The 25870-nt window shown below is 52.8% G+C and overlaps 1 protein-coding gene across 2 annotated transcripts in view; it reads left to right on the plus strand.

Annotated features, from left to right (window-relative positions):
• MYO5B (myosin VB) overlaps nt 1–24192 on the plus strand; it is a 189222-nt gene extending 165030 nt beyond the window's left edge. For both annotated transcript variants that reach the window (XM_084888914.1, XM_084888915.1), the window contains 10 exons: nt 1664–1862; nt 5091–5184; nt 6320–6463; nt 9303–9454; nt 10776–10865; nt 12113–12263; nt 13576–13861; nt 15508–15682; nt 17414–17494; nt 19637–24192. In XM_084888914.1, coding sequence (XP_084745040.1) covers nt 1664–1862; nt 5091–5184; nt 6320–6463; nt 9303–9454; nt 10776–10865; nt 12113–12263; nt 13576–13861; nt 15508–15682; nt 17414–17494; nt 19637–19789 — 1525 coding nt within the window. In that variant the 3' untranslated portion in view covers nt 19790–24192. The remainder of the gene's footprint in view (nt 1–1663; nt 1863–5090; nt 5185–6319; nt 6464–9302; nt 9455–10775; nt 10866–12112; nt 12264–13575; nt 13862–15507; nt 15683–17413; nt 17495–19636) is intronic.
• Nucleotides 24193–25870: the final 1678 nt, after the last annotated feature.

Consider the following 25870-nt stretch of genomic DNA (forward strand, 5'->3'; position numbering starts at 1 on the left):
AGATGTTACCTGGATATTACACGACCTCTACAATGCTGCTGTGCCGTCCGAGTTGTTCTCCGCGGTCCTCGCATTATTGCCGTCCTTTGGGGTGCTGCCTGGTGAGCGGTGAGCGGTCACTCCGCCCCGTCTCCTCCTGCGGCGCTGCGCGGAGAGGCCCGGGAGCCACACGTTGCTGGTGCTGCTCTGGCGCTGGCTGCAAAGGACACCGGGCTGTTTCCACCTGCAGTGGACAGAGGAGACTTGTCTCTGTCTCTCTGTCTCTTTCTCTGTCTCTCTGTCTCTGTCTGTCTCTGTCTCTCTGTCTCTCTATCTCTCTCTGTCTTTCTGTCTCTGTCTCTCTCTCTGTCTCTGTCTCTCTGTCTCTCTCTGTCTCTCTCTGTCTCTCTGTCTCTCTCTCTGTCTCTCTCTCTCTCTCTGTCTCTCTCTCTGTGTGTCTCTCTCTGTCTCTCTCTCGCTCTCTGTCTCTCTGTCTCTCTCTGTCTGTCTCTCTCTGTCTCTCTGTCTCTCTCTCTCTGTCTCTCTGTGTCTCTGTCTCTCTGTCTCTCTCTCTCTCTGTCTCTCTGTCTCTCTGTGTGTCTCTGTCTCTGTCTCTCTGTCTCTGTCTCTGTCTCTCTCTCTCTCTCTCTGTCTCCCTCTCTCTCTCTCTATCTCTCTCTCTCTCCCTCTCCCTCGATCCCTCCTCCCTGTGGCAGTTTCCACCCCCCAGACCCGCAGTGCCTCTCCTCCCTGCCGTGGGCAGCCAGGCTCCGAGAGCTGCCCAGGGCACTGCCAGTCCCCAGCTGTGCCCGCTCTGGACACAGTCTTTGTCTGCATCCCAGGGAGACATGGGGGGGGAGAGGGGCTTGTGGCAGGAAGCGTTCACCCAGAGCCTCCCACCCCCCCTTCCTGTGGCGTTGGCGGGACTGGGAAGCACGTGCAGGCAGTCAGTCCACCCACAGAGCTCCGGAGCCGTGTTGGCGTTTCACTCCGGGCCGTGGGGCTGCTGGGGACCTTCACTAGCGGCTTCCTCTGTGCCGGCGGGAGAAGGGTGCTCTCCCACCGTCGCTCAGGTCGTGGCGCCCCCTGGTCCCGGGCCTTTGGACTCAGAGACACAGCTTCCCCCGGGTCATCTGCGGAGTCTCTGTTTCTGTTTGACGGTGTTTACGGATGGGTGGAGGTGAAGTGGGCGTGGCAGGGGTGAAAGTTAAAAGGAAAGGGGCTAGTGATTTGCCTTTCCAGCAGGGAGTCTATAGTGCCAGCCATCTTAGGGAGAGTCTCTTGAGCTTTGGGGCGAATGTGGACGCTTCCATTGGGCAATGCTGTAAGAAACGCGTTTCTGCTGGTGACATTTGGACGTGGAGACTCTCTCTCATTCCCAAGCCGACCAGACGGTGCTCCAGTGAAGGACAAGGGCGCTGGCTGGTGTGGCTCAGCTGGTTGGGCATCATCCTGTGCACCGAAGGGTGTGGGTTCGAGTCCTCCCAGAGGAAGGGCTGGCCTGCCGGCCCCGTGAGCTGCACACATCTTGCCCTCGGGGTCCACCCGTGGGGCTCGTGCGCTTGCTGCTGCTGCTGCTGCTGCGTGCTTGGCTGCTCCCCTTGCATGTCCGCCTGGGGCCCTCCCGGGGGCACTGACCCAGCCCCCCTCACCGCGCCCTCCCCTCCCCTCCCCTCCCCTGCAGGCTGCTGGAGGCCCAGCTGCAGGACCAGAGCCGGGCCCACGAGGAGGAGGTGGAGGGCCTCCGTGCCCAGGTGGAGGCCCTGAAGGAGGAGATGGACAGGCAGCAGCAGACCTTCTCGCAGACGCTGCTGCTGTCCCCGGAGGCCCAGGTGGAGTTCGGCGTCCAGCAGGAGATGTCCCGGCTGACCAACGAGAACCTGGTGAGCGGCCGTGCCCGGCAGACCCCGGCTCCGGGCGGTTGTGTTCTGGGAGACAGTGGAACAGGGGTGGCCTTCAGCTAAGTGCACGCGATGCGTGTCCTCGGCCCGTAGCAGGAACAGAGAGCCTAGAAGCCTCCAGCCAGCAGGGGCTGTGAGATATTTCCATCAGCTACTACCGTGTCACCAACCGCTCCCTAGGGTGGCAGCTTAGGACAGCACGTGGGCTGGGCCAGGAGTTCTGGCCGGGTGCAGTGGGCATGGCCTGTCTCGGCTGCACCGGCGGTGGCCGGGCCGGAGGACCTGAGGCCTGGGTGAGGTGCCAGCTGGTCCCCTCCGTGGGGGTCTCTCTCCACTCTCTCTCTCACTCGCTGGGCTGCCCTGGGCTGCTTTGCGTGGCAGCTGACTCCCAGGAGGATGAACGCAGCAGCAAGGGGGGGCCTCTTAGGACCCAGTCCTTGAGCTGGCCCCTGGTCGCTTCTGCCACTCCACTGATCAAAACAAATCCCCTAGCTAGGCGGGATAGAGTGTGTGTGTGTGTGTGTGTGTGTGTGTGTCTTGCTAGCAGGAGACATGGGAGGTACTGCTGGTGGCCCTTCTTGCTGACAGTCACCAAAGGGGCCCTGGCAGATGCCAGAGAAAAGGAAGGCAGTCTGTCCTCAGAGAGCTTGCAGGTTACTAGGGGAAATAAGACAAAAAAGAAGAGAGATCATTGCCGGAAACCAATTATTGTCTCACTAATAGAAAGAGGCTGGTAAGAGCCAACCACACCCTATCTAATTGAGACAATAGTAACTGAAGCAACTTCCCCATCTTGTAATCATGTAAATCCTTACTGATATGATAATCCATATTTTCCAGCGAATAAGACAACCCCCTAATTTTACAGTTAAAATATAGGTTTAGGCCTATATTCGCTGTATAAGACTACCCCCCACTTCAAAGAAAAGACTTACTTTGCTGGTAAAGATCTCTGCAGGTAATTTTTGTGCAATTTTGGTCTTTTGCCCACCATTTTCTGTTGACTTTTTTTCATTTCAAAAGTAGTCTTATTCGCAGGAAAATACAGTATTACCTGCCTAAGGGCTATGGGTGTTTCCCAAAACTGCTAAGGGTAATGGGTGTGTCCCACAGCCTCAATAAAAGGGATAGCAAGGCCAGAGCCTAGAGAGTCTTCCCACTAGAGGTTGACTCCCGCCTGGCCCCCCATTTGTCCCAAATTATCTCTTTTCTAGTCTCTCTCTTCATTTTAGTGTGTGGCCTCCTCCAGAAACCCGACCCTGAGTGGGCCCTAATCACGGTTCCCACAGATCATGTTTCTGAAAACATGATTCCACGCGGGATCTTTAGCAGAGAAAGATGAACTTGTAGAGGAGGCTGAGGCAGAGGTAGGGGGCACGGAGGGATGTCAGCCGTGGAGTAGCAGAGAGGAGGGAGGGCTGTGGACACAGGCTGGGCGTGAGGGGGCGGGGGAGGGAGGGAAGCCTGCTGGCGTGTGAGCCTGTGGGAGCAGCAGGAAGTGCCCCTGCCGCCCTGCAGGCAAGCACACGGGCAGAGCTGCCATCCGGACTTTCCCCTTTACAGCCAGGTGGCCCCTGTGGGTGGCCAGTGGCCAGGTCACCGAGTCCCCAGGGGCGCAGTGGGCCCTGGACCACAGGTCCCTGAACAGGATCACATACAAATGAACTGCCTTCCCCCTCCCCCTTTTGTCTCCCTCTCCATCTGCGTGTCACTGCCTGCCTCCCACAGGTGTGTGAGTAGCTAGCTGTGTGGGAAGGAATATGTGTACTAAGTTGTTGGACTGGCTTCTGCCAGGTAAGGGAGGCAGCGTGGGCAGGGCCTTGGCTGGCCCATCCCCCGGGGTCATAGGACAAGTGGTGTGGAGGCGTGTAATCCAGGGAGGACCTGTGCTGGCTCACCCCACCCGGCCTGAGCTCGCTCAGGAGGCAGCACCGGGGCCTTCTAGGCCCAGCCCTGGGCCCTGGGGCCTGAGTAGGAGGAGCCTGAAAGGCTGCGCCCTTAAGCCTAGCACTGAGCACCAGGGCAGGGTTCCCCGCTGAGCAAACATCAGTGCTTCCCTCATGCCAGCCAGTGCCGGCCTCCTGCAGGGAGGGCAGGGCTGTGCTGGGGACCACACCCGGTGCCGGGCCAATGCCTTCGTCCTGCCGAGTCATCACAGGGACTCAGGTGATGTCTCTTCCAGTGGCCACTGGAAGAGTTGAAAGCGGTCCAGGCCTGCTCACGTTTCCAAGATGCTTTGTGGCTCACACTCTTCCTCAAGTCTCTGTCATTCCAGCCCTGAGGACTGTGGGCCTCAGTAGCTTTCCAGGTTTACCACCCGCTGGCGCCAGCCCTGTGTTCCCTTCCGGTTGCCCTAAACGTGCTGTGTACCAGCTTTTTAAGATTTTTTTATGAAGATCAATAGTTGGTGTCCTAACGAGGTCTGTGGCTCGCCGGGCCTCACACTGCGATTGAGAATCTGCCACCGGCTGTTCCTGCGGTTCCGGGGGCATCTTTGCTTCGGGCTCCCATGCACTCCTGGGCACAGAGGAGGCGATGGTGGTGGGGCTCCTGCCTCCCCAGCCAGAGGACTTTGCCCCATGCAATAGGGTGACTCTGCCCCATGCAGTAGGGTGACTCTGCCCCATGCAATAGGGTGACTCTGCCCCATGCAATAGGGGTGACTCTGCCCCATGCAGTAGGGTGACCTCGCCCCATGCAATGGGGTGACATTAACGCTGCTCCCTGCCCCAGTGGGCTGCTGCTTCAAGGGCCGTGGCTGCTGGGGACGGGCAGCCATAGGGGGCAGGGGCCGGGTCCTGTTCACTTTGGCCCCAGGTAGCTCACCAGCCTGATGGCCCTTCCAGCTGAGTGCCTCCCCCACCGTCACACTGTCCAGCCTTCCTAGGGTGCTGCCCGCACAGCTGGGGACCCCCAGGCTGTGTACCTCTGGGGGGTTGGCATGGCAGCAGGAGGCGCTGGGCCTCGGTAACCAGGGGATTCGGCAGGGCACCAGGCAGCCAGAGCTGATCCAGGAGTTGGACCGTCTGGATTGTGAGAATGAACTCTGACCTCCCTGCCACTCCCTGGGTCCAGACCAGGGGGAGGGGAGCCTCGTGGGCGGGCCTCCTGGCTAGGCCCAGAGCCTCGTCCCGTCCCCACGCTGCCCTGCAGGTCCTGCCCTGCCCTCGCGGCGGGAGCCCTGTTCTCACTCGGCACCTTCTGCTGCAGGACCTTAAAGAGCTGGTAGAAAAGCTGGAGAAGAATGAGAAGAAACTCAAAAAACAACTGAAGATCCACATGAAGAAAGTCCAGGACCTGGAAGGTACTGTGCGCGTGAGCGTGTGTCTTGTGAGGGCACCGGTGTGCTCGCCACGCGGCCCCCCTCCGCCGGTCCTTCCGCTCCCCCGCTCCTGGCGCCGGCGCCAGCCCGGCCACGGGGCCACCTTGTCCGGCCCCTGAGCTGGGCCTGACTCCGCCTACCAGAACCTGGGCCAGAGACACGGACACAGCAGGTGTTTGTGCTCGCTCTGCGCTCCGAGGGCTGGAGAGTGGGACAGCGGACAGCGGCCGTGGCCCTGCCCGCCACGGGCTGGACGCTGGAGGCACGACTGGGTGTGGAGGAAGCCACGTAACGCGGAGCCCCACCCCCCGGCCTCACGCATGCCGTGCTCGACGGGAAGGAGAGGGCCGTTCTGTGACTCAGCTTCTGCCCACAGAGGTCACGCGGATTTCAGCTGCTCTAATTTTATTGATTTTTCACAGAGAGGAAGAGAGAGGGATAGAGAGTTAGGAACATCAATGAGAGAGAATCATCCATCAGCTGCCTCTTGCACACTCCCCACTGGGGATGTGCCCACAACCAAGGTACATGCCCTTGACAGGAAGCAAACCTGGGACCTTTCAGTCCCCAGGCTGACGCTCTATCCACTGAGCCAAACCGGTTTCGGTTCAGCTGCTCTTTTAGAAGCATCCAGAACGTTCTCTTCCTCTGACTCCCTACTGCTCTAACCGTGTCACCACTCCCCCCACCTTCCCACATGCCGGCTCGCCTGGAACCCTCCTGATCCCCTCAGCACCTGGATGCACCCCTCCTTCCGTCCTGTCTCAGGAGCTGCCTCCAGGCAGGGCTGTGCCCACTGTCCCGCCCCGTGGGCCTGTGGACATAGCTCCCAGCAGGTGTCCCATCCCCTGCTCTGCCAGCGTGCTGCCCCAGACGAGGCTCTAAAAGGGCAGGGCTGTCTGTCCTGCTCAGCCTCGGGCCAGCTCTCCCATTTCTTCCCCCTTTCCCACCTCCCTCTGTGGGTTTCTGCTTCCTATTCCTCAAGCTTCCATCCTCCTGGCTTTCTGAGAAGTAGCGTGCTCCTCTCTGACACTGCTCCGTCTTGAACCGGGACTCCTCCCCTCGGGTGCCCTGTCCACCCTCCGGACCCCCTGACCCGCTGTCTCCTTCCGCTCAGCCGCCCAGACGTTGGCCCAGAACGGGAAGAGGCCCCAGGAACTGAGCAGGCAGGTGGCCGTGCAGCGGAAGGAGAAGGACTTCCAGGGCATGCTGGAGTACCACCGGGAGGACGAAGCCCTCCTCATCCGGAACCTGGTGACAGGTCGGGACCCGTGGCACCCCCCCACCCTCTCCCGTCACCCCCACCTCCTCAGCCCCGTCCTCCCTCCCCTGCACAGCCCCTGCCCCTCTCACGCTCCCCCTCACCCCCTCGCCTCCAGCTGCTACGTCGCTGGGAGCTCCTGGGGGTGCGGATGGCGGGGTCTAGGAAGCTGGTTCCCTCGTCTCTCGTCTCATTCCCCATCTAACGGGCCCCCAGCCCAGGGCAGCCGCCGCCTGCAGAGCCAGAGGGAGCGTCTCAGAGGAGAGAGGGACGCGGGCGGGCTGGTCCCCCGAGCCCAGAGCCATCAGCTCCGTTCTCGGCGGGGCCTCAGTCCTCGCGCCTGTAAGATGGGGGTGGTGTGAAGGCACAGGGCCCCTCTGTAATGTGAGGGCCTGAAGAGCTAGCTTTGGCAGGGGCCTTTGAAGCTCAAATAAGCGCCGTTTTAGAGAAATCTAAATTCATGGAGGCCCACTGTGCCGAGGGCTACAGGAGGCAGGGAGCGCGGCTCCGGCTCTTTGCCTTGGAAGTAGCAGAGGGTTTTGCTCTTTCTATAAAGGATGCGCTCCCCCCCAACCCCCACCCCCCTTCCCCCCCGCCCGCTGTCCAACAACTAAGTGTGACGGACGTCAGTTCATCTCAAACTTCCTCAAACAGGCTGCATGCCACTCCAGTGCTGCTAAGAGGGAACCTTTGATCTCTAGTGACTGAAGCTCGAAGGTCACGGCCTCCGAGTGACAAACCCTCATCCTCATGGAGACGGTCACCACTCAGGCGGCCCGAGGCGAGGGCCCCTCCCGCTGAGCTGCCTGAGCGCAGCCTTCCCTCCCGCAGACCCCTCCGAGCCAATGCCGAGCCGGGACTGAGGGCCCCGCAGGCCCCGGCCTCGGCTGGCTGCCGTGGCCCCTGCTCCCGAGACACTGATGTCCCGCGGGCTGGCCAAGCGGGCGTGGGGCAGGCCTCAGCCACCTGCGCTCAGGGAGAGCGCGTCCCCGGAGAGGACGGCGGGACGAGCGGTGCCATCTCCGCACGCCTCAGGCTCGATGCCAGCAGTTCTGGGTGGGAAGTATGGGCTTTAGCATACGTTTTTCTGAAGGAATGTTACCGGCCTTATAACTCAAGCCAGGGCCACGCCCCTGCCATCTCAAGCCTGGAAGTGCCCAAATGGGAGCCATGCACCCAGAGCATTCAGGCCTGGATTGGCACTTTTTTCTCTTATTTTTTTATTATTATTTTTTTAATATATTTTATTGATTTTTCACAGAGATGAAGAGAGAGGGATAGAAAGTTAGAAACATCGATGAGAGAGAATCATCGATCAGCTGCCTCTTGCACACCCCCTCCTGGGGATGTGCCCGCAACCGAGGTACATGCCCTTGACCGGAATCGAACCCGGGACCTTTCAGTCTGCAGGCCGACGCTCTATCCACTGAGCCAAACCGGTCCCGGCTTATTTTTGTTTTTATCATTGTTATTGAGAGTATTACATATGTCCTCTTTCTCCCCCCTCACCCTCCCGCCCCGGGTAGATTGAACCTGAAGGTGGGATGTACTGAGGGGACGGTAGCCAGGTACCAGCTGGAGATGCTGGCAGCACATCCATACCGTCCAGGATCTGCCTGGCAGAAAACCGGAGGGTGTCACCTTCCTCCCCCTGGCCTCCCTACAGGTGGAGGGGAGGGGCCTCCCTCAGTGACACCCCCAGCCTGGAGGTGACGGGGAGGCCGGGCTGGGCGGAGATCGGGTGGAGGCCGTGAGAGTGAAGGGTCTGACGCCCAGGCCCCGTCCTCCTGCATCTTTCCTCCGCACCGGGCCTTTCCCCTCCGAGCTCCTCCGCCTCCCGCGCAGGTGGCCGTGCAGCGGAAGGAGGAGGACTTCCAGGGCATGAGCCTGGCTGCGGCCTCGCCCTGCTCACCCGGGAAGGGAAAGCTGTAGGACAGCTTCTCTGTGGCCCCCAGGGCTCAGGGAGGACCAGGAGGCTGAGCGGGACCCTGTGGTTCACGGGGAGCGGCCAGGCCCCTTACGGTCCTGCCAGAGCATACCTGTTGGGGGCAGGGGTGCAGGAGAGAGCGCGCCTGGAGGGGCAGGGATGGGGCCGGAGGGGTTGGAGTAGTGGCCACGTCAGCACTGACCAAGAGCGATGGCTAACCCATGGCAAGGTGGCACATGGCGGGGGGAGAGGCTCTGAGACCTCTGGGCAGGCCCTGCCAGGAAGGCGGTTTCTGAGCCGCAGAAGAGCCGCTGGCGCCCAAGGCAAATGCTGTGGGGCCCTCGCCAGGCCAGAAGGGAGCCAGCTTCCGTCTCTGCTGTCCTCTGGTCTCGGGCCCTTGGCGAGGACATGGCCACTGTGTCAATGCTGGCTCTTCCCTCCGCGTTGTGAGGACACGCCTCGAGCCTGTTCTAATGGGATAGACAGAATGACTGCGTTTGTTCAGGTTTTTGTTTGTTTTTTAATCCTTTCCTGATAGGATATTTTCCCTTATTGATTTTTGGAGAGAGGGGAAAGGTTGAGGGAGGGGAGGGGAGAGAGGAGAAATATTGACGGGTTGCCTCCCACACACAAGCCCCGACCGACCGGGGATCAAACCTGCAACCCAGGTTCGTGCCCTTGACCGGAATCAAACCCATGACCCTCCGGTGCGCAGCCGACGCTCTTCCTCCTGAGCCGCACTGGCCAGGGCTGTGAGGGGTTTTGAACTAGCTCCCGGGACTACGGCTAGGCAGGGGGAGGGAAGTCTGCATCCCTGGGTGTGTCTCTGAGGGCATTCTTGGGTGCTGCTGGCAGACAGGACTCTCACTCCCCCGCACGGCCTGCGAGTCTGACCCTGTCTGTCGCTGTCAGAGCTGAAGCCGCAGGCGCTGGCGGGCGCGGTGCCCTGTCTGCCCGCCTACATCCTCTACATGTGCATCCGGCACGCGGACTACGTCAACGACGACCACAAGGTGCACTCGCTGCTGACCTCCACCATCAACGGCATCAAGAAAGTCCTCAAGGTGCGTGGCCCCCGGGCGCTGGCGGGGGGGGGCCTGCAGCTGGGTGCTGCCGCAGCGGGGCCTCCGGGCTCCGCTCTGCCGGCCAGTGCCCGGAGGGCGGCGGCAGCCCACGCGTGTTCCTGGGAGACCGGACGGCCCCCAGGGAAGGATGCTCAGGTCGGAGATGGCAGGAGCCCGGGGAGTGTGCAGCCCGGCGGCTCTAAGGAACCCCAGGCCCAGAGCGTTAGGAAGCCGTCCATCCTCAGCGTGTGGCCGCCCGCCCTGCGGCGTTCAGGGGCCCTACCTGAGCACAGACCCTCTCTCCCTGGCGTTCCCCAGGGGCTGGTGCCTGCTTCCAGCCTGCTGGCGGCACAGGGAGGGGCGCTGCCATTCAGTGAGCCCCCTCGGAGAGGTGAGGCCTGGCCACACTGGGTGGGGAGGGGGGAAGAAGGAGGAGAGAAGAGGAGGGGAGGCGGCAGCAGGTGGGAGGGAGGTGCTTTACACCTCCCAGCAGGCCCAGGCCCAAGCGCTGCCCGTCTTCTCCAGTTCTCACACACGAGCTGTCACTTGTGCTGCCCGCCCCCTCCTCCGAGCGTGCCACAGCCGCCTTCCCTCCGGCTTCCTGCAGCTTCGTACCAGCAGCTGCACCCCCGCCTCTGCCATGGGTTTCATAGGCACGTTCATCCACGCCCGGCTCCAAACTTCCACCTCTATGTGGGCGACTCTCCGGCTATATCTCCTGCCTGGACCTCTTTTACGAGCGCCTGGGCCAGGACTGGCCTCAGAGGTCCCTTCCCCACCCCCGGCTCCATCAGCAGGCCCAGCGCCGCCCCCTTCTCTCAGCTCCTGTGCTGTCTCACCCGCACCGCTGTCTGAGACGGAATAATGAACGTCCCCGGCGGAGGCGATGCGGGAATCGTTAGCTTTAGTGTAGAAACTGCACCGCAGCGGCTGGTTTGTGCCACGTCCCAGCGAGTTCCACGGGGCCATGCGACCTCTGGGTCAGTGGGATCCCAGGACATTTAGGTCACCGCCTGCGCCTGCCTCTCGCATTCTGGGTCACTGAGAGTCACACCTGCCAGGGCCGCCCGCCCGCCCAGGGCCCCGGGGTCCAGCTCGTCGCTGTCACTTCCTGAGCTGGAAAGCAGCCTGTGTGGTGTGGGTGGGTGGGTGCGCCCCTGGCCGGGGGACCAGGAGGAGGGTCTGTGTGCCATGCCCAGCGGTGGGGGGAGGGCGGCACAGCCTCCTGGCAGTGGGCGGGCCCCTGTGACCGGCGGGTACGCCTGGGAGATGGGGGACCCATGGGGGCCGCTGCTCCTGAGGACGGCTTCTCCTTTCTCAGAAGCACAGCGACGACTTCGAGATGACGTCGTTCTGGCTGTCCAACACCTGCCGCCTGCTCCACTGTCTGAAGCAGTACAGCGGGGACGAGGTGAGTCCGCCCGACCAGCCCCAGCGGCTACTTAGCGGGTAGCCCGGGCCCCAACCCGCCAGCAGTTCCTCAGGCTGCAGCAACACGGAGCACCTCCGATCCCGGCAGCCTGCTCTGTCCCTTGCCTCTCCCTAAGGAGGGGGTGAGGGGTGAGGGTGGGGAGCGCCCTGGAGACCAGGCCCTGGGCAGCCTTCCTGTACCTGGAGCTAGAAGCAGGAATGGGGCAGGCCCCCTGATCCCGAGGGCCCAGAGGCTCCCCTCCCTGGGATGTGTAAACAGCGCTAGGAATGAGTTTGCATAACCCGCCCCCATCTGAGAGCACCTGGGCCTCTCCAGGGACACCTGGAGACTGTTTCCTAAGAGCCCTGCAGGGCAGGGCCTGCTGGGAGGAAGCCCAGTCGTCAGGTGCGTCAGGCTGTCTCCCACGCCAGCGGAGGAGTGCGTCCGTTGAAAGGGTACACAGAGGGAGGGCCGCAGGAAAGTGCACCACGGCCAGGACGTTCACACAGGCTGACCTTGAGGCCCAGCTCCGGCTTCTAGCCACAGACGGCGCCTTGGCCTGCGGCCCTCTGACCTCATCGTGTCCTGCTCTGCTCTGGCCCAGCCTTATCCGAGTCCACCCCTCCCAGCACTGGCTCCCCGCGCTCTGCACTCAGCCCGGGGCCTGGAATACGCTGCATGTTTCCACACCGGTCTCACCTGTGAGAACCCGGCTTGTGCCAGACTCTGCCCCCTCCCCACGGGCCTCCTCGCCTTTCCTGTCTCCCTTCCTTCGCATCTCGGACTCCACCCTTCCCGAGGGCAAGACGAGTGTCTCTCAGCGTAGCACGCGATGTTCAAAGCTTCTCTCTAGTCCAGGGGTCCTCAAACTTTTTAAAGTGGGGGCCAGATCACGGTCCCTCAGAGAGCTGGAGGGCCGGACTATACGAACTACTAATTCCTACTGTAACACCTCGGCTGCGCTCACTGCCCAAAAAACCTGGCGGGCCGGATCAGACTCCTCTGCGGGCCGCATGTGGCCCGCGGGCCGTAGTTTGAAGACCCCTGCGTCCATCTTCCTTCCGTGCCAGGGCAGGATTGATGGGCACACTCTCCCGCCTGGGGTGATAAACTGTCCTAGTCGGTCCTTCCCCATTGTCCTGTGACATGGCAGGGCCTCACAGGACACCAGATAAACGGAGCAGGCAGGACTCCTGCTGAGCCGGGCAGACCCCAGCCCCTAATAAAGCCAGCCTCTCCCGCCGCAGGGCTTCATGACGCAGAACTCCGCCAAGCAGAACGAGCACTGTCTCAAGAACTTCGACCTCACCGAGTACCGCCAGGTGCTCAGCGATCTGTCCATCCAGATCTACCAGCAGCTCATTAAGATCGCCGAGGGCGTGTTGCAGCCCATGATTGGTAAGCCGGCAGCCGCTCTCCCGGCCTCACCGCGGGTCTGAAGGGCGGGGAAGGTGGGGGGAACTGGGGGTGCTGGGCACGGCCCCCCCGGAGGCAGGACCTCCGGGCGAGGGCGGCTGAGAGGAGTGTGCTGAGTGAGTGCTCAGGTTTCCAGTGCCTTCCCACCTGAGTCCGTAGTGCCGGAGAGGACAATATACATCGACTTCCCTTCTCTCTTCTTCTGTAGTACATGGTGTCATTCTGCCCCAAACAAACTAGCCTCCACAGGTCACAGATGTAAGGTCAAAGGGCATATGCAGTAAAAATAGAGGCTCCTCTTGCCCATGGAGATGCTTAATTTATGAGAAAAGGGAAGCATTCACTGTGCTCGTGTGAAAGGAAGCAGTGGTGAGCGCTCCTGCAGCAAATGCACCTGGGCTTTGAGCATGACGCCCACATTGGAAAAAAAGCACTTCCTCTTTAAGGGGAAGGAAGGACACTCGCTGTCCCATACGGCTGAGATGGAAATGGCCCCGGGACACACTTGTCATGCTTTCCCCAGGGCCTTACAGCATAAGCAGGTCCGAGGCGGATTCCAAGTAGGACAGAGTCCTTCATGCCGTCCAGAAGTATATCTCTGGATAAGGTCACTCTGAATTCTCCCTCCTGTCTGAAATCTCCCTGGGAGGCACAGTTTGTCCTCACCAGTCACTGGGAGAACTGGAATACTCCCAGTTCCTTCCTCTGAGTGTGCCACACAGCCAGCACTAATTCTGGAGTCGGCCTGGCCTGGCGTCAAACCCTAACCCTGCCACTTCCTAGCAGTGTCACCTCCGAACAGCTCGGTTCCCTCAGCCAGCAGGTGGTTGGGAGGTTAAGAGGAATCCTGGACCCGGAGTGCCCGGCTCGCAGTCCAGTGCTGCGCAGTAGACGGGCAGGCGGCACCCTGAGGTGTGCGGCCAGGGGCTCGGGTAGAGGAGCCGTTTGAGCACCGGCAGGATCGCTGGGTCCAGGGCCAGGGCGACACTTCTCCAAACCGGGGACCCTTCACGCAGAGTCCAGTGCAGAAACAGAGCGAGCTGGTGCCTGCCCGTTCTCTGTCCCATCCCCAGGGAACGCCGGTGGAAAGGTGGCCAACAGCTCCCTTACTCCAGAGAGACCAGCGCCTTAGGAATGTCTGTGCGGTGCTGAGGGTTGTGGGCATGTGGCCACTGCACCCTCTGGCGGGGACCGCTGCCACGGCCCTGGGTGCCAGAGGGCCGGATGGCCCGGATGGCCGGTCCTGAGGGACCTTGGGGAGCATGCCGGCCTCTGTAACGCGCTCTCCTTGCAGTTTCAGCCATGTTGGAAAACGAGAGCATCCAGGGCCTGTCCGGGGTGAAGCCCACGGGCTACCGGAAGCGCTCCTCCAGCATGGCGGACGGGGACCACTCCTACTGCCTGGAGGCCGTCATCCGCCAGATGAACACCTTCCACGCCGTCATGTGCGACCAGGGCCTGGACCCCGAGATCATCCTGCAGGTGTTCAAGCAGCTCTTCTACATGATCACCGCGGTGACGCTCAACAACCTGCTGCTGCGGAAGGACGTGTGCTCCTGGAGCACGGGCATGCAGCTCAGGTAGGGCCGGCGGGGAGGGCCGCCTGTGGGGCCGGAGCCCAGACGCCTCTCTGCAAGCGAAACCCAAGTTCGCGGGCAGTCCCGTCCCGGTCAGCGTGCCCCTCACGCCCCTCGCCTCTCACGTGTTGGGGAAATTCATCCACCACAGAGATGGGGACTTGGTAAACAAATTGGTTCAAAGCTTAAAGCATTTACATACTCTAATTGAAAGACTAAAGACGGTGCGGGTATGCCCGAGAGAAAAATCACGGCGGTGAGTGCCAGAAGGTGCGCACGGAAGTATAAACACAGCGTGGTCCAAAACTTGGTCTACAGTGGTTCGTGTGGAAAACACAATTACTAGTAAAAATACAAGAACAAACTCTGTTTCAGGTACTCACAATCGTAAACCTACTTTTGCCCCACTCTGTGTGTTTGTGAATATTAAATACTAGAGGCCCCGTACACAAAATTTGTGTACTGGGGTGGGGTGGGAGTGGTCCCCTCAGCCTGGCCTGTGCCCTTTTTTTTATTTTCATTTTTTAATTAAGGTATTATATGTGTACATATCTTACCATTGCCCCTCTCCCATGGCCTGTGCCCTCTTGAAGTCCGGGACCCCTCGGGGGATGTCCGCCCTGGTCGGGCCTAAGCTGGCAGGCAGACATCCCTCTCACAGTCCCAGACTCCTAACCGCCCGCCTGCTCACTGCTCCTTAGAGCTGCCCCAGAGGTGGGAGAGGCTCCTGTCATTGCCGCTGCACTCACCAGCCGTCAGCCCGGCTTGTGGCTGAGCAGTGCTCCCCAGTGTGAGAGTGCACTGACCAGGGGGCAGCTCCTGCATTGAGCGTCTGCCCCCTGGTGATCAGTGCGTATCATAGTGACCAGTCGTTCTGGTTGTTCCACCGTAATGGTCGCTCAGGCTTTCATTATATTTCCATTCGCCTGGAAAACCTCTTTCAGTCCCTTCACCCTCAGTCTGTGTGCGTCTTTCTTTCTGAAATGGGTTTCTTGTAGACAGCAGATATATGGGTCTTGTTTTCTTATCCAATCCGTTACCCTAGGTCTTTTGACTGGAACACTTAATCCATTTACATTTGAAGTTATTATTGATAGGTACTCATTTGACGCCATTTTTATTCTATACCCCTGTGTTCCTTCGCTTCCTATTTCTTTTTTATTTTTACAGTAGACCCTTTAGCATTTCTTGCATTGCTGGTTTGGTGGTGATAAATTCCTTTAGTCTTTTTTTGTCTGTGAAGCTCCTGATTTCACCTTCAATTTTGATCGATAGCCTTGCTGGATACAGTATTCTTGGATTCAGACCCTTCCTTTGCATGACTTTGTATATTTCATCCCATTCCCTTCTGGCCTGATGAGTTTCTGTTGAGTCATTATAAAAGTTAGTTGTTTTAATTCAGTATATTTAATGCCTCTTTTCCCCATTAACGTATACAGCCCCTCTAGGCACTTCAGGCACCCACCCATTCATTCAACACAAAGTTAGTGTGCCGGGCGTTTTTCAAGCTTTGGGCCATGTGGGACAGTCCGAGTGAGGAGGCTGACACCGCGGTGGGCAGTGCTGAGGCTGCAGAGTGCACACAGCAGGTGTGCTCATCCTGAATGAGGAGGGCCGCTTGGCTTACCGCTCCCACTTTTACCTCCAAGATACAACATAAGTCAGCTGGAGGAGTGGCTTCGAGGGAGAAACCTTCACCAGAGCGGAGCCGTTCAAACCATGGAACCCCTGATCCAAGCAGCCCAGCTCCTGCAGTTAAAGAAGAAGACGCCTGAGGACGCCGAGGCCATCTGCTCCCTGAGCACCTCCCTCAGCACCCAGCAGGTACGGCCACCTCTCCCCCATTCACACCCATCAGATCTGCTCCCTCAGCACCTCCCTCAGCACCCAGCAGGTACGGCCACTGCTCCTCCATTCACACCCGTCAGATCCGCTCCCTGAGCACCTCCCTCAGCACCCAGCTCCCCCATTCACACCCGTCAGATCCGCTCCCTGAGCACCTCCCTCAGCACCCAGCAGGTACGGCCACCTCTCCCCCATTCACACCCGTCAGATCCGCTCCCTGAGCACCTCCCTCAGCACCCAGCTCCCCCATTCACACCCGTCAGATCCGCTCCCTGAGCACCTCCCTCAGCACCCAGCAGGTACGGCCACCTCTCCCCCATTCACACCCGTCAGATCCGCTCCCTGAGCACCTCCCTCAGCACCTCCCTCAGCACCCAGCAGGTACTGGCGCCGCTCCCCCATTGCACAGCCGCCAGCCAGCCACTCAGAGCCTGCCCAGCTGCCTGCCAAGTCTGATCTTGCCAGTGGGTGGTGTTGCACTTCCAGCCTCTCTATCCCCTGGTGATACCATCCTGAAGTGCAGCTGATGTCCCTCCATGAGCCAAAGAGCACTTTGGTCTGTGAAACGAGATGCCATTGCTTTCCACTGACTTTCTGCTTCCTCTTGCACACTTAGATAAGGTAGTAAGCCCCCAAACATCCACCTGGAATGCAAACTTCTTTTAAACACTTACACTGAAGTCTGGGATGTTTCTCACCTAGAAATTTAATTTTTTTTTTTTTAAATCGGCAGCATCAGGCATTTGGCATTAAATTTTTTTCTTACAAATTATAATCTCATTATGCTCATACTTCCATTTAGAATCCATTTATATGTTTTAAGTAAAATCATTAAGAATCCAGAAGCACTTAAGTGTTCCTTCCCTCCCACCCCCCCCCCACCCCCCGCCAAAAAAAAAAAAAAAAAGATTGTATTTATGCTCGGACAGGGTTGCCGAGCTATTACTAGTGTCTGAAAAGATAAGTCCTGTCCACACATGGGGGGACCCTGCCCTTCCTCAAAATGAGACCAAGGAAATTAGACTTTCTAAATTAAATCATGTGCCTTCTCCCTGCCCATCACCTAAAGAACAGAAAATCCAAACTAAGTAAATAATTTCCTTGCCTCTTCCATAACTACTAAAAGACGCAACAGCAAGCTCTTCAGAAATCTGCTTCCCTTCTATAAATGTGCTGAAATTTTTTAAACCCTTTCTTCTCCCTTTTAAATATATTAAGTTTATGTCCAGAGTGCAACTGCCTTTGATTGGCATTGGGACATGCTTCTTCCAACAAAAAATTGTAGGCAGCCAAAGGTTATCCTCCATTCAAATAAGAAAAAAAATCTGTTCCTTTATAAGTGATTCGGGGGCCAGGGGAAGGTGTGATTAAATAAGACCTTTGTTTCCTAAGGTAAGATCCCAGTACTCTTTTGAAGAAACCCTTAAATTATGAGTAGATAAGAGGCTGAGGATTTCAGGATTCCTAAAATCCTCACGTTATAAGCCACAGATCATAGGGGGAGGAGCTGGAGGAGAAAGGAAGGTGGTGAGAAGAAGGCTCAGACCTACCAGGCAAGGCTTGGGACTCCTTTACTAACTAGGACTCCTGCCGCTCTCTGTGGTGGGGCCTGACTACAGAGGACTGGACTCGTGTCAATGTCATGGTCTTTAAAATTCAAGTTTCCTTATGTTCATTTAACTCTCTGCTAAACTTTTTTTATTCCAACAGATTGTCAAAATTTTAAACCTTTATACTCCCTTGAATGAATTTGAAGAACGAGTAACAGTGGGCTTTATCCGCACAATCCAGGTGAGTTTTTAAATAATCAATTTTATAAACTCTTATTCTAATACTAATAAAGGAGCCGAAACAGGTTTGGCTCAGTGGATAGAGCGTCGGCCTGTGGACTGAAAGGTCCCAGGTTCGATTTCGGTTGGAGGCACGTTCCTTGGTTGCGGGCACATCCCCAGTAGGGGGTGTACAAGAGGCAGCTGATTGATGTTTCTCTCTTATCGATGTTTCCGACTCTCTATCCCTCTCTCTTTCTCTCTGTAAAAAATCAATAAAATATATTTAAAAAAAAATAAAACTAATAAAGGAAATTGAAAGTTTAGATATTTAACCTTCCCTTTATTAATAAAATACTGGTTACATTATATGATAAAAGGCCTTACATTATTTAGGTAAATATAAGTCTGAACCTTGTCACCCATGAGTAACTTATTATATGCACAGAAGACTGAACTCGTATCATCTCTGCCTCTCAGAGTTTAGACACAGTCTAAGCATTATTTCATTCACCAACAGCATGTTACTGAACTATAGTGTCAAGTGACATTAACAAAGAGGAAGAATATTAACCCTACTCGTGAAAGGAACTAGAAATGTTCTTTTAAGAGGACAATTTGAGCTCTTAAGTTTTTCTTGTAAGACTTATAATATTTGCCCTTAAGAATATGCTCCAAAGAGAACATCAGGGAAATTATTATTAAAATCCGTCTTTAAATGATGGGATTTCTTAAAGATGAGCCTCCTAAAGCTGATCCCTGGGTGATTTTGGCTGAGTGCCTAAGCTGTACTGTGACTATAGCTGACAGCATCCAAATGATGAATCATATCAAGATTAAACAGTGAACGCTTCTCCTCTGTGTGTGGGAAACACCTCTTCAGCTAATGAATTCATGGCAACACGAAACAAGGATAAAGAGAAATGGGGGAAAGTGATCAGAGCAGGAACAGGGAAGACGAATGGATTAATTTTAGCACGGTGTATAAATAGAGGATAGAGGCTGAAGGTCAGGGGAGGGAGGCCAAACAGATCAAAGGTTGTTCTCTGAAGTGCAGTGGGGTAAAGGCAGTGGGTTAGTAAAGATCCAGGCCACGGAGAGAAGCAGGCAGAGACGCGCCAACATGGCCATCCCAGCAGGCAGGGGGCACTGAGGGCGAGTCCAGTTATTAGGACAGACGTGCAGTCCACTGCTGAAGGGGGAGGAGGAGTTGGGTGATAGAGAAGCAGCCACAGAAATATCTGACCCACTACTGATTTTTACACTTTACACAAATCAAAGTGCAAGTTTAGAAAGTCTTAATTGGTTTTAAAGCAACTGTTTATAAATTTACAAGAGCACTGTTTACAAGAACAGAATTCTGACCAAAGGTGAAAGATTATATGCCAAGTCAGACTTTGGGTTTGAATGAAGGATAGAGGAGAAAGGTAAACTGGGGGTTGGTCGAATATTCTCTGAAGATACATGCAATCAGATTCTGAGTCTGCCCCGGCAGTCAGTTTCAGTATTTGGCAGTTCTATCAAGAACAAATTCTGTGCCCTCACCAGGTGGCTCAGTTGGTTTGAGCATTGTCCTGTCCTCCAAAAGGTTGCAGGTTCAGTCCCTAGTCAGGGCGTGTACAGGAGGCAACTGATGTCTCCCCCTCCCCCCATTCTCTCATCAATAAGAACATATCCTCTGGTGAGGATTTAAAAATTTGTTTGTTTTTCCAGCTATAGTTTTATGTTTTATTGCTCCCTAGACAGTACTCACAGGAAATGGTGGAGTAACCCACGCCATCCTTCTATGTTTGTGTTTACCTTAGGTAGGATAAACACGAGTTGTCATTAAAGCAAACCATTTGCTAGGGCAGTGTGGGCAGGCTATGTTTGCAAATGATAACTTGAGGGGGTTGTTAAACTCATGGAGGATTCACAAGAGGGTTCCTGTGAAATGACTATATGTACTTTGTGAATTTTAAATAATTAAATGTATACACACCTTTTGTTGCTGAATTGTAATAACATATGTTAACCTTTTTTGTCCCATTTTTATACAGTCCTCTAACACCTTTTCAATTTCTTCAAGCCCCTTCATAGCAGAGCCTGCTGATACATCTGACTGGTGGAGAGAAACATTTGTAGGTGTCATAAGTATTTTACATGGTCTTGTCCTTCTCCTCAGGCACAGCTGCAAGATCGAAATGACCCTCAGCAGCTGCTGTTAGACTACAAGCACATGTTTCCCGTTGTGTTCCCCTTCAACCCCTCTGCTCTGACTATGGACTCCATCCACATCCCGGCGTGTCTCAATCTGGAGTTTCTCAATGAAGTCTGAAGGTGCACATTTCCAACTTTGGCTCGATGTAAGGATATGTTCAGTCTTTAAAAGTGGATCAAATCAGACACGGAGAGGACGTGCAGAGTGCTGAACTAGACAGAAGAACACATCTCATTATTTTTTGTACCTGCTGCTCAGAATAAAAACACTTAAATTATGGACGATTTTTTGAAGTACGATTCCAGTATAAACAAGTACACATTAGACTCTATACCACCAAGCAAAGCAGTCCCCAATGGCCATAAAAAAGGTGCCAACCTACAAAATGTAAACTGCCTTCTTTTGATCTTTGCATATAACTGGAGAATGTCCAAAATAAAATATTAAAAATATGCGAGTCACATACATTGCCTTCAGAGGCCCTTGACACTGTCATGTAGTGTGACATCTCCCCAGGGTGACCAGCCATAGGTGTGGATGAGCTTGTGGGGAAATGTTTTGAGAACAGGAATACAGGCCTGGGCCTTCTGAGAAGTTTCCCAAAGATATTTTTTTAATGCCCGGTGGTGCAGAGGCAATGGTGTAACTGACCTTCAGACCAGAGTTTTTGAGTATTGGTTTCTGAAGCAAAGTTAGATGAGGCAGTTCCTCATGTGCTTAAACGCTTTTGTGCAGTCCTGGGTCTATTGGAGTTATGCTAAAAGGGCTGCTGTCCCAACCAAGGCTGTGAGCAAGGGGAAAGGACGTTTCAAATGCTAGTCCATGTACTCACTGAGTCAACGAAAATCTGTGTAAGCTAAAAGTTAGAAAAGAGTAGCAACTCGCCAAAACAGGTTTGGCTCAATGGATAGAGCATCGGCTTGGGGACTGAAAGGTCCCGGGTTCTATTCCAGTCAAGGGCATGTACCTCGGTTGCGGGCACATCCCCAGTAGCGGGTGTGCAAGAGGCAGCTGATCGATGACTCTCTCTCATCGATGTTTCTAACTCTCTATCTCTCTCCCTTCCTCTCTGTACAAAATCAATAAATTTAAAATAAAATAAAAAGAGTAGCAACTCTTATTCACAGATAAAGAACCAAACCTGTCAATATGAAAGTCTTGAATCCCTTTCGCCATGAAGCCTCCAATGGTGATTCCAGATAACCCAAATAATACAGGAAAGCAACCTATCTTGAGGATCAGATTGTTTGAAAAACCTTTCTAAAAATCAGTTTAAAGATTAAGTTATACAAAAGATCTTGGGGGTATTTTTTGTAAGTATTCTTTTTAAAGAAAGAATAACTTAAGTCAGCTTTCTTTTCTTGTGTTAGTTTCAAATTTGCCACATAAAAATCATAAATATCGCTGCTATGAAATAAAGATTAAGAGTATTTGATGATATTACAACAGATTTTATATGTTTGCTGTTTTCACAAATTTGTCATCTCTTCAAAATCAGGCATTCAATTAGAAAACCCTACATATTCTTTACACCCGTTTTTTTTACTATTTTTTTCCATACTTCTAGTCAATAAAAGTATGCTGTTTTCATGATAAGAACAGATGTTGTTTACAAATCATAAAGCCTCTATATTAAGTCAAGATTTCTCCATGAAATATACATAGAACACACACACCTTTAATGCAGCCACTAAGCTTGAAAGGCTCTTGGAAACACAACACCCACCAAGCCCTAACCAATCAACCTATGTACTGTGCTCTTACAGCTTAGCTTCCTCGGTCATTCTCCTTGCCCACTGGGCAGAATAAGGCATTGCACCTGGGCAAAGGCTGCTGACCACCATGCCCAAATCTGTCACTGGCATTACCTCCTCTACCACCACATTCAACATCCTGGCTGCTCTTGGGTATTTATGCAGAGCTGAGCTTTCCCAACTACAGTGACATCATCTGACATCCATGACACATGCCCTTCGACCTACACACTGCCTGTGTTAGGAAGGCCAGTCTAAAACCAATTGGGTCCAATGCACTCTCTTTTTAAAGATGTTTATTAAGTATTAGAGGCCCGTGCACAAAATCTGTGCACTCAGGAGGGTCCCTCAGCCCAACCTGCACCCTCTCACAGTTCAGGAGCCCTCAGGGGATGTCCAACTGATGGTTTAGGCCCATTCCCCACAGTTGGATATCCTTAGTGCTGCCACAGAGGCGGAAGAGGCTCCTGCCACTGCTGCTGCACTTGACGGTGAGTCCTGCCCAGGGGTTCTGGCTAAGTGGCACTTCCCCTGTGGGAGCAAACTGACCACCAGGGGGCAGCTCCTGCATTGTGCATCTGCCCCCTGATGGTCAGTGTGTGTCATAATGACCAGTAGTTCTGCCGTTCTGTCAATTTGCATATTAGCCTTTTATTATATAGGATTATATACTTTTTACTGCAAGTTGTTTAAAACTGAGTCTCTCATATAAGGACTGTCCTTACTCTTCAAGATAACCAAAAATGCCTTGTCAGAGTGTCAAGGAGTTTGAAAGCAGTGATTCCATAAATGCAGCAGCTTACTGCCCTTACATCCTCACTTACACCCTCATTCTCTCCATCTCTTTGGGTCACTACCTCTCTGCCAGGTGCCAACAACTCACTGAATAAAAGCTTGGCAATTAGAATAAATGGAAAACGTATGAACAGCCCTCCATTTAGGCTAAGAAATAGCAGATTTAAAATTTATATATACTTAGAAACAAATAGCCTTTTATAGGCCACTAACAAAATAATATAGTAGTTGGTTACTTAAATGTTTAGATCTTCCCTATTTAACTTAACACTTAGAGATTGGAATAAGCATCTTTAGAGAAACTGTAATCTTTTGTTAGCATTTTTTTTTTGCATTTTTTAAAGTCAGCTCAACTCAAACTTTTTCCAACTTCAGGAAATCAGTATTTTTAATTTAAGTAACTTAATTTAACATAAAGGTTTGAACTCTGTACTAGATATGTGTCTTTATTTTTTAATATTTATAATTTATTTGACACTTTTCTCTGTGCCTTCAGCAGTTATGAAGATAATTGACTTATCACTTAGTTCTCTGAAGTAAGTGTTGCTGTGGGAAGAACTTTAGTGTCTGGCATAACATCATGGTGAAGTTTTGTCTTTTAAAACATTAGAAGCATTTTATAGATTACTTAAGAATCAAATATTTATAGATTAAACAAGTTGTGCTTTAAGTATTATATGCGGCCTACATGGTTACCTATTGCAATTTGTGTTATGTACATAGTAGAGGCCATGATGCATGAAATTCGTGCAAGGGGTTCGGCCCTTGCAGCCCGGCTTCATCCGAAGGGTCGGAAGGTCATAGGGACAGTCATTCTGCTGTTTGGCCATCCGGTCTAATTAGCATATTATGCTTTTATTATTATAGATATTATAGATTAATACTTTTTGCTAAAACTGGCAAGCATATTACTGACATGCATTCTTCCTGTCTATCATATCTGTGGATCTACATACGGTACCTGGTGAGCAGATTAGACTCAAAGGGACTTTTTCCCTCTTTTCATGGAGCATGTCAACAGGAGTGTCTTCTCTTGATTTTCCTATACTAAGTTTTAAGGCTTTTGTAAGGAAAATGAGAGAGAGAGAGAGGGAGAGAGAGAGAGAGAGAGAGAGAGAGAGAGAGAGAGAGAGAGAGAGAGAGAGAGAGAGAGAGAAGACAAAACTAGGAACTTGGAAAATTTAGAAAAATAACACTGCTACCATCAATTCATCAAATATTTACTTAGAACATTAAATAATGTGTTAAGATATAGTAACAGATAAATTAGAATCCATTTCTTTGGTATATAGTAAATTTATGCATTTTCATATGGTTGACCCAATTCTAAGGCAGCAAGGTTGTTCTAAATTGAACCCTTGTCTAATGCCTGTATGGCTAAACAGATATTAAAGTGTGGCAGCATGGGGCAGGACCCTGTAATTTTTTCTCATAGAGGATTTCTCTGAAGTCTGTTTCTCAAATTAATTTGCTGCATGAGCCAAATATTCATAATTCACTTTTTATACAGATTGGTGCCATAATTAGAGAATTAAGGGGTAACCAGAAAAATAGTGGTTTATGCCAATGACAATAAAACATAGACTTCTTTTTTTCTCTTACTATAAAGGTCATTAGGTATAAAGACAGTTTTTCCTTAAAAAAAAAAAAATCTAATTCAGATAAAGGGGTCAATCAAAAATGACTTTAAGATACTTTCTAAGGTGACACATATCAGAATAATCCAGATTTGGATATAACACTTTGCCACCAACTGATGTTTAGATGAAGGATTGCCTCTCTGACAGGGTGCACATATTCAGGGGTGAATCTGACATTGTAGAAGAAACACTAATAAAAAATATTTTTTCATTTTGAACAAATCTGTAAATTATACCTTTGTTTATAGAAAAATGCTTGTACTAGTCACTGTAAAATTCAGCTATGGATAAAAATTTGTGGAAATAAATACTTTTGAATAAATAAAGTGCTGTGATAGGTCTAAATGAAATTTAAAACCCTGTAGCTACATATTGGCTGAAAAGATAATTTTTTAATACTTTCTTGAGAAATATCATTCTGGAGCCTATATTCAAACACGCGTCATGATTGTTTAAACCAGAGGTTAGCGAACTACAGCCTACAAAAGTTGGGGTGGGTGACACATTCCCCATAGAATAACAAGACTTATTGAGAAATTACTTTAAAGGTAAAGAATTCAAACAAAGCAGTTTTTGGTGTAAGAACAGACTCAGTCATATGTATAACTTTGCTTCTGGTAAAGATGGCATTAAAAAAATCTGGGAAAATATTTACAAGTTCTGTATAAAAGAGTTTATAAAATACTGAGGCCCAGTGCATGGAATTCATGCATGGGTAGAGTCCCTGGGCCTGGCCGGTTATCAGGGCCAATAGGGGCCTTCCAGCTGCTTGCTGGGGCCTCCCTTCCCCGGCTGCCAGAGCGGGTCTTCATTCTGCACTGCCCATTGATTGTCAGCGCACATCATAGCGAGTGATTGAACTCCCTGAATCCCAGTCAAACTCCCAGTCTCTCGGTTCAAGTCCTGAGGGGACACTTTGCATATTAGCTTTTGGTATATATAGATAAGTGAAAAACAAATAATGAAATATTTCCATTGGCAACCACATGGATGTACCTAAAGGGCATTGTGCTGAGTGAAATAGGTCAAACAGAAATCACATCTGATTTCACTTGTGAAATCTAAACAAAATAAAAAAATAAGCAGACCAGAAACACTCAGATACAGAGAACGTGTCGGTTGCCAAAAGAAAGAACTTGGGAGGATGGGTTAAGAAGATGAAGAGATTAAGAAGTATCAAATTGCTAGTTACAGAACAGTCTCGGGAGATCAAGTTCAACATAGGAAATACCAATATAGTCAATAATGACTATGTATGGTGTCAGATGGGTACTACAATAGATTGATTGGGGTGATCACTTCGTAAGTTAATGTCTAGTCATTGGGTTATATATCTGAAACCAATATAATATTGTATGTCTGCTGAAACTGAAAAAATTAAATTTAAAAAAGACCTCAGCAGGAAAACTATGTCTGCAGCTATGGCAGGAGCATACACCTCAATTCTAACCAGTGAAACAGGAGAGATAGAGCAACATGTGAGGAAGTTCAAGATGGTAGCAGCACAGAAGGACCCTGGACTCACCCCCTTAGGAGCACACTAAAATATACCACTAGGTACATACAGCATTTCCTCCTGAGACAACTAAAGGCTCATTGAGCAGCTTCTGCACAACAAACAAAGTGAATGGAGAAGATGAGGAAATCATGAGAGCTCTTTGAAATCGGGGGGGGACTCTCCAGGATTGGAGGTGCCAGTGAACACTAGTGTAGGATGGGTGTGGCTCTATTCCCATGCTGTGGCCTACCTGCAAGTTTGCAGCAATGCTTTCCCAGCCAAACTGCCTGGAGCCCACATTGGCCCGGAGCCCAAAAGGATAAAGCAGAGCCAACAGGGTGTCGCAACACACAACTGGCCACTCCAGCCTGGAGTCCTCGCCTGGCTCAAACTGCCCTGCCAAGACCACCTGGTACACAGTTTACACAGAGGTCACTCCTACACAGCCCATATTTTCAAGACTGAGAGAGCGAGCTATGCTGGGGTTCTTTTCCCAGCCTTACCAAGGGTT

The sequence above is a fragment of the Pipistrellus hanaki genome (genome assembly GCF_964339955.1).
Source record: "Pipistrellus hanaki genome assembly, chromosome: 6".
Classification (NCBI taxonomy): Eukaryota; Metazoa; Chordata; class Mammalia; order Chiroptera; family Vespertilionidae; genus Pipistrellus; species Pipistrellus hanaki.